The 8,728-nt window shown below is 46.2% G+C and overlaps 1 protein-coding gene and 2 pseudogenes across 1 annotated transcript; 2 read left to right on the forward strand and 1 right to left on the reverse strand.

Annotated features, from left to right (window-relative positions):
* The first annotated feature begins 2,020 nt into the window (after positions 1–2,020).
* On the forward strand, positions 2,021–3,325 carry LOC147991181 (cell division control protein 48 homolog E pseudogene; annotated as a pseudogene).
* Positions 3,313–4,656, forward strand: LOC147991182 (cell division control protein 48 homolog D pseudogene; annotated as a pseudogene).
* Positions 4,657–7,451: 2,795 nt separating this feature from the next.
* On the reverse strand, positions 7,452–8,154 carry LOC125510959 (histone H2B.1). Its single transcript, XM_048676245.2, has one exon. It carries the CDS (start codon positions 8,074–8,076, stop codon positions 7,615–7,617), a length of 462 nt encoding a protein of 153 aa, XP_048532202.1. The 5' UTR covers positions 8,077–8,154; the 3' UTR covers positions 7,452–7,614.
* Positions 8,155–8,728: the final 574 nt, after the last annotated feature.

Below are 8,728 nucleotides of genomic sequence, written 5' to 3' on the forward strand. Positions count from 1 at the left end.
TTCACTTGGTGGTGGCGCTGTTTCCTGGAAGTCTTGCAAGCAGACCATCTTAACGAGGTCAACTATGGAAGCAGAACTCACAGCACTAGACACTGCCACTGTTGAAGTAGAGTGGCTTCGTGAACTCTTGATGGACTTACCTATGGTTGAAAAACCAATACCCCCTATCCTGATGAACTGTGATAATCAAACTGTGATCGTCAAGATAAACAGTTCTAAGGAAAATATGAAGTCCTCAAGGCATGTGAAGAGGAGACTAAAATCTGTCAGAAAATTGAGGAACTCCGGAGTTATTACGTTGGATTATATCCAAACGTCGAAAAACTTGGCAGATCCCTTCACAAAGGGTCTATCACGTAATGTGATAGATAATGCATCGATGGAGATGGGTTTGAGACCCACCGCATGAGTTGTCCATAGTGGTAAACCACTCTATGTGATCGGAGATCCCGTGAAGTAGAAATGGGAGACAAGCTGTTGGTCAGCTGGGAGGAGAGTATCCCTATATTAATTATCCCACTCCGTGAAGATGCAATACTCTCCTGATCTGCATGGCAGGTTGATACTTATCTTAATGTGTTCCAAGTGGCTTATTCGGGTAAGCAGAGATGTTGTCCTGCAGAACATCTTCTGAGAAACACACCTATATGAATTTGACTATTAACGTTGCAGTCTGTGAGAATTGGGTGTTCTCTAATAAATTCATGAAAGGCCCTGGAGTATGACGTATACGCTTCACCCGCGGGGAAGCCTTGCGGCAGCCCAGTATCAGTTAAGAATTTGTGTGAAACTAGTTTCACAGAAAACTTGTAGTTCAAGGCATAGTCCACTATTCAAGTTGTGATCTAGTGTAGTATAAATTTCTAAGTGGAAGTTCAACTTCACAGTCTCCACTAAGCACCGATATATAAAACAATGTTTTGGAACTAAATGATGAGATGTGCCAATGAGACTTTGTGGGGGATTGTTGGAATTTTGCTAGTAGGCCTTTGGCCTAAAGCCCAACTAAAATTCTGAAATTCTCTTGACCCATTCATGCACACATGTGAGTGGAGTGAGTGAGGCTAAAGTTTAGTCCCACCCCGGAAGTTGAGAGAGAGTTGCACCTCTTTATAAGGTGAGCTCTTCTACCACTTGTATGAGCATGAGAAGAGGAGACCTACACGCGTGCTCCTCCTCCTCGCTCGCCTCGCCACGCCACGCCTCGTCACGACGTGCCGCGGGTTGCGGGATTGAGCCGAGGACAGAGCTATGCACGTTGTCTATATTTTTGCTGCATGGGAAAATTAATGAGTCATTAATTAATAATTAACGGACGCGTTAATTACTGAACCGTTTCCGATTCTTTTGGATCGTGACGACTCGGATGTGGGGTTTACTCCCACGACCTACCCGGCCCGCACTATATAGTCAGGCAGACGTCTACCCTAGCGACCGCCGCTTCGTATGATTTCTCACCACCGTTCCAGATCATTGCGCCGCTAAGCAAGTCTTCTCCATCCCTCCTTCCGGCGTGCACCGCGAGAAGGGACAGTAGGCCTCCGGAACCCCGCCTCTCGTGATCCTGTACGGGAGAGGGGCGATCAGGTTTTTGGGGAGCGCACTCGCGCGACTGCTGGCAGCGATGACTTCGCGAACGACGACTTCTTCCCCGACCTCGGCAACCTCGTCTTCGACGACATGGGCGACAACGTCAACGCCGGCGGTGCTGCACCCGCTGCACCGTATGTGATTATATCCTTCCTGTTCGAGATCGTGATAGAATTCATACTTCTAGTATGTGATCTAGATGTGATATGTTCATCTGCTATGTTAGTTTGCATGATTAGTTTAATCTCTACTGCTGTGATCATGATTTATCTTCTGTTTATTCGAATTAAATCTCGTAGTAATTTGCTCATATTTTCAACAGCTATAAAGGTAGGCTGATCCCCTCGACTTCCTCCTCACATCGCACCACGACGCCACGAAACTTAGCGCGCCGAATTGAATCGAATCGAGCATCTCGAATCCGCGTCCCATGGCGATCCACGGCGAGCCCTCTTCCTCCGATGCGAGCGGGAAGAAGGACTACTCCATGGCGATTCTCGAGAGAAAGAAGTCGCCGAATCGACTGGTGGTCGACGAGGCCACCGGCGACGAGAACTCCGCCGTCGCTCTGCACCCGGACACCATGGACAGGCTGCAGCTCTTCTGCGGCGACACCGTCCTGCTCAAGGGCAAGAAGCGGAGAGACACGGTCTGCATTGCGCTCCCAGACGACACATGCGACAAGACCAAGATCCGGATGAACAAGGTCGTCAGGAAGAACTTGAGGGTCCGGCTCGGCGACGTCGTCTCTGTTCATCCGTGCCCAGACGTCAGATACGGGAATCGCGTGCACATACTTCCCGTCGACGACACGATCGAAGGGATCTCCGGAAGCCTGTTCCATGCCTTCTTGAGACCATACTTCCTCGAGGCCTATCGACCCGTCAGAAAAGGGGACCTTTTCCATGTGAGAGGCGGGATGACAAGCGTGGAGTTCAAAGTCATAGAGACTGACCCTGCAGAGTATTGCATCGTTGCACCTGATACAGAGATATTCTGCGATGGTGAGCCTGTCAGGAGGGAGGATGAGGAGAAGCTGGACGACGTTGGCTACGACGATGTCGGTGGAGTGAGGAAGCAGATGGCCCAGATCAGAGAGCTGGTTGAGCTCCCACTGCGCCATCCCCAGCTGTTCAAGTCCATTGGTGTGAAGCCTCCAAAGGGCATCTTGCTGTATGGGCCACCTGGGACTGGCAAGACCCTCATTGCTAGAGCTGTGGCTAATGAAACAGGTGCCTTCTTTTTCCTGATTAATGGCCCAGAGATTATGTCGAAGCTAGCCGGAGAAAGTGAGAGCAACCTCAGAAAGGCGTTTGAGGAGGCCGAGAAGAACGCGCCGGCCATCATCTTCATCGATGAGATTGATTCCATAGCCCCAAAGAGAGAAAAGACCAACGGAGAAGTCGAAAGGCGTATTGTTTCGCAGCTGCTCACTCTTATGGATGGGCTTAAATCCCGTGCACATGTTATTGTTATGGGTGCTACGAACCGCCCGAACAGCATCGACCCTGCTCTCAGAAGATTTGGTAGGTTTGACCGCGAGATCGACATTGGGGTCCCTGATGAAGTTGGACGGCTTGAGGTTCTCCGGATTCACACTAAAAACATGAAGCTTGCTGAAGATGTTGAGCTGGAGCATGTTTCGAGGGACACTCATGGGTATGTGGGGGCCGATCTCGGTGCCTTTGTACTGAGGCTGCTCTCCAGTGCATTCGTGAGAAGATGGATGTCATAGACCTCGAGGATGACACCATTGATGCAGAGATACTGAATTCCATGGCTGTCACGAACGACCATTTCAAGATTGCACTAGGGACAAGCAACCCATCTGCTCTTCGTGAAACTGTTGTTGAAGTCCGAAATGTCTCTTGGGAGGATATTGGTGGCCTGGAGAGCGTCAAAAGGGAGCTGCAGGAGACCGTCCAGTATCCCGTGGAGCATCCGGAGAAATTTGAGAAGTTTGGTATGTCTCCCTCCAAAGGTGTTTTGTTCTATGGACCTCCGGGCTGTGGTAAGACCTTGTTGGCCAAGGCAATTGCTAACGAGTGCCAGGCTAACTTTATCAGTATCAAAGGACCAGAACTGCTTACCATGTGGTTTGGTGAGAGTGAGGCCAATGTGCGTGAGATTTTCGACAAGGCTAGGGGGTCAGCGCCATGCGTCCTCTTCTTTGATGAACTTGACTCAATTGCCACTCAGAGAGGGAACAGTGTTGGTGATGCCGGAGGTGCCGCTGATAGAGTGCTGAATCAGCTTCTTACCGAGATGGACGGAATGAATGCCAAGAAAACTGTGTTCATCATCGGTGCTACCAACAGGCCAGACATCATAGACCCTGCCTTGCTTAGGCCTGGACGCCTTGATCAGCTTATCTACATTCCTCTGCCTGATGTTGAATCCAGGCTCCAGATCTTCAGAGCCTGCCTCAGGAAGTCTCCTGTGGCCAAAGATGTTGACCTAAATGCTCTCGCCAAATACACACAGGGGTTCAGCGGTGCAGATATCACTGAAATCTGCCAGCGTGCATGCAAATATGCCATCAGAGAAAACATTGAAAAGGACATGGAAAAGGAGAGGAGGCAGAAGGAAAACCCTGAAGCCATGGAGGAAGACGATGTGGATGAGGTCGCTGAGATCAAGGCTGCTCACTTCGAGGAGAGCATGAGGTATGCTCGCCGGAGTGTGAGTGATGCTGATATTCGCAAATACCAGGCTTTTGCTCAGACGCTGCAGCAGTCCCGTGGTTTCGGCAGTGAGTTCCGATTCCCTGACCAGCCTGCGGCAGGTGCTACCCCTGCGACCGATCCTTTTGCATCCGCTGCCGTGGCAGCTGAAGACGATGATTTGTACAGTTAAATTGTCTGCTGTGCCGTGAACCTAGCCTAATTTAGTAATTTCCTTGCTGTAGTTATTTATATTATGCTGGCATCTGTAAAAATGGGAATACCATGTAATTATTTACGCCCAAGTTGTGATATATAAACTTTCTTTTTTAATTTTCTGTGATATATAAACTGAAGATTGTATCCTCCACCTAAAAGATAAAAAGCATTTCCTAGTCCCTGATTCCAGTCTGTGTGATAACTGACAAGGATATACATTTGTCTGTGCTACAATTCTCTTGTTCTCTACAGGCTGCAGCAAGGTTATTAGCATCATTGTATGTGATGCTTTTTTTTTAATTTACTAGTCCTTACTTCGAGGGTCATTGCTAATAAACCTTATGTTATCTGCCCTTTGGTTTGTTTGGTTTTTTTTGGTTGCAAATGGTTACTTCTACTGAACAATTCCACAGCCTCTCTGGAATTCTGACAAATTAGTTTAGCATCAGCTGAACCTTTTAGTTACAATGTACCAATATCAATTTTTGGATTCTCCAACAAAGTAACTGAACTAATTTGCAAGGTAGAAGGTTATCCATGTTGATGTTGATTAGCTATTCACTGCCTTTGGCATCCGCTGGTGCGGCAACTGCAGACGATGATTTATATAGTTGAATTGTGTGTTGTGCCAACTTGATGTAAATTTCTTGTTTTGCTTGCTTATGCTGTCATCTGTAAGACACTGAAAGGCCATGTACTTACTTTTACGTTCATGTTCTGATATAATGAAGACTGTTCCACCGAGATGAGGGGGAAAAACATCGCCTGTCTCAATTATGGAAAAAACAATATAAACCTTTGATGTCCTGCTGTCTCTGAGTCCAATCTGTGTGCCAAGTATTGTCTAAATCATTTTTAGTTGAGTTCCATAACTATATTATCTTAAAACTAGCTATCAGAATACTACTGGTAACTAATGATTTAGAGACATATAGGCTGAAAGACCATTGGACAGTGATGCGAAGATGCTAACAAGCTGGTGCTATTAAAAGCACATCTCACAATTAATTTGCATTTCTTACTGTTTTACAGTAGCACATAATATACTCTTCTGGAATTTTAGAGATGCCCAATGAATCGCAGGTCTTGAATCAGTTTGTCCTTCTGTACATACAATTTGATAGCATCGGGAACTAAGGAGAAGGACAAATATGACATACCGGGCTGACAATGAACACATGTCCAAGTTGCTATTTTCAAATGAATTTTAGTCTGCAGGATGCAACCTATCACCAGAATCTATTGGCAATGATAGGATTTTGCAAGCAATGACTGCTCATGAACAGCTCATAAACATGTTTGTAAGATTCTGCCCTCCCATTGACCGTCAAAAGTATCCTATGAGATTAATTAGAATATTAGTGTGCTGGATTTACTTTTGTTCATTGTGGATGAGTAGGCATCATAGTCTCTAAAATCTACAGTGCATCAATCTCAATTTTTGGATTCTCAGAAAAGTAACTGGATTATTCATGTTGATGTTGATCAGTAATTCATTGTCAGGCCAAGTTGGCTAACACTGAAATATTGGTAGGAAGCATAAAGGCCACATGAGAAGAATTGTTGTTTGGATGTTTAAAACTACTTATGACCTATCTCATTTGATATCTGAAATCTGTAGGAAACTACAAATATATTTCTTTATTTTGTAACCGAAGCTTTTGACTTTTTAGGGAGGGCTCTTGTTCTTGGCAAGTATGTGTGCAGTAGCAGAGGCAATATATGTACTTTCCCTACTATAGTTGACACCGACCTCAATATTTGGATTCTCCAGAAAAGTAACTGGATTATTCATGTTGATCGTTTAGTTTGTAGTTGGCTTATGTTGAAATATTAATAGGAGGCATACTAGAGACCCCCTTCTTTATTGTGAACTTGCTGTTAATTTCCTTGATGTAATTTTCCTGTTTCGTGTGTAGGAATCTTATGCTGTCATTTGTAAGACACGGAAAGATCATTTACTTATTTTTACGTTTTTCTCATATACTCCCTCTGTAAACAAATATAAGAGCATTTAGATCACTACTTTAGTGATCTAAACGCTCCTATATATCTTTACGGAGGGAGTAATGACTATTGTCATCCACCTGGACAAAGTAAAAACATCGATATGTTTCAACTATGGGAAAAGAAATACAACCTTTGATTTCCTACTTTCTGGCAGTCCATTCTGTGTAGAAATTGTTCTCCATGTAGACTGTAGTACGTTTGCTGCTCTACTGACTGTGTTGAGCTGCTGGTTGGTTGAGAATGATCAGTCGGTCATACACTCAGTACCTGAATGTCAATGCAGTGTATTAGCATCCGATTACATGGTAGGTACAGTATGTAAAAGATTGGCATTATATCTTGAAAACCATACCTGCGCAGCCTCGAAATATCTCTGACGTACAGAAATATGTAGCAGTTTGCAAGAATTTCTCGCGTTAACGATGGAAAACAGGAGCCGGGCTTTTTTCTTGATGGTTTCAGGATAGCCTCCATACACCTACGGGAATCAATATCAGACCACCGAAATCAGGAAGGTAACTTGAAAGGGCAAAAATGAAGCACTCACCAGGCAATCGTGCAGTTTAACTATCTTTGAATTGCTGCAGTGTCTGCAGAGCATGATGATGAAAGACAGTTTCAGAAGCTATAGATGTTTAGCCATCGTTGCCCGTGTACATAGCCTGCAACACCAGTATTTTCTTAAACATTTGGTATCTTTATGTCACAAAGAGTACCGATCTGTCAAATTCGTTGTTTTTCAGAAAATCTGATTGCTGATTGATCCCTGCAATGCAGCTGGCTCTCAAAGAATGTCCAATAAATGGAACCAAACCGGTTTCTTCAGCCAAATTGGCATATGATCCTCCCAAGTCTCCAAAAGCAAAATCATGTGGTAACAAAAACACAACATCAACTACCATTACATAACAGAGATCAGACAGATAGTTGGGACATGCATCAAACGAGTAACTAGTTCAGAACAGAGGCTTCCCAAAAGATGCACCAGACCATTGCTATTTCAGATCGATCAGTCACATGACACGGTAACATCACCAACCCAACTACAAACTAAACGATATTCCACCGATTTCCATTGAGCAACACTAATTCTGGGCAAACAGCACCCAACTACAGCTGCCAGAGACTGAATCTAAGAGGAGGTGAACTTGGTGACGGCCTTGGTGCCCTCAGAGACGGCGTGCTTGGCGAGCTCTCCGGGGAGGACGAGGCGGACGGAGGTCTGGATCTCGCGGGAGGTGATGGTGGGCTTCTTGTTGTAGCGGGCGAGCTTGGCGGCCTCCCCGGCGAGCTTCTCGAAGATGTCGTTGATGAAGGAGTTCATGATGGACATGGCCTTGGAGGAGATGCCGATGTCGGGGTGCACCTGCTTGAGCACCTTGAAGATGTAGATCTTGTAGGTCTCGACGCTCTTCTTGCCCTTCTTCCGGCCCCTCTTCTCGCCGCCGCCCTCCTTGGAGGCGGTCTTGCCCGCGGGCAGCCGCTTCTCGGCCTTGGGCTTCTTCGCGGCGGGGGCCTTCTCGGCCTTCTCCGTCGCGGGCTCCTCCTCCGCGGGCTTCTTCGCCGCCGGCTTCTTCTCCGCCTTGGGCGCCATCGCTGCTTCGAGGGAGGGGGGAGGGAAGGGGCGCTGGTCTGTTTGTGCGGGAAAGATTGGGAGATTTGGAACGAGATGTGCGGGAAGAAGGAGCGGGGCTGATGGGTTTATACAGGGAGAGGTGTGGGCGCTGATTGGTGGAGGGGTTGGTGGCTCGGATCCGTGACGTGGAACGGTATGAAGCGTTCGATGCTGTTTCCACGGACGATCCTGATTTGCTGCGGTGGTCGCAGAAACGTGGGCGGGAATAACTTCTTCTTTTTCCTGAGACAGGGCGGGAATAGCTTTTTTTTTTAGGGGAAGGCGCGAATAGCTGATTTTTTTTAGGGAATAGCTGAATATATTGATTTGAAGAACAGGATTAAGCTTTTGGTTTCGTTTTCTATATGAAAATGGAGCCGGGGGAGCTCCCCTGTGATCGAAAAAAGAAAGAACGAGATTGCGTGGAGCGAATTTTGACGTGCTGTAATTTTTGGTTTTCGCCGAAGGGCCTAAGTATTTGCGGACACGTTTGGACTTGTCTGCAAACAGTCGGTCAGGTGGAGGTCATCCAATTAGAATCGCCAAATAAAAGCGGACATCGATTTTTCATTCATTTTCCGAATTGATTTTTGCATAGCAAAAGAACCTTAAAAAAAACTAAAAATCCTAT

Source organism: Triticum urartu, chromosome 1A, assembly GCF_056163025.1.
Source record: "Triticum urartu cultivar PI428250 chromosome 1A, HENAU_Tu73, whole genome shotgun sequence".
Taxonomy (NCBI): domain Eukaryota; kingdom Viridiplantae; phylum Streptophyta; class Magnoliopsida; order Poales; family Poaceae; genus Triticum; species Triticum urartu.

Bases quoted from the DNA above. Each gene is read 5' to 3' on its own strand.
- LOC125510959 (XM_048676245.2), bottom strand. From the start codon at position 8,076: ATGGCGCCCAAGGCGGAGAAGAAGCCGGCGGCGAAGAAGCCCGCGGAG.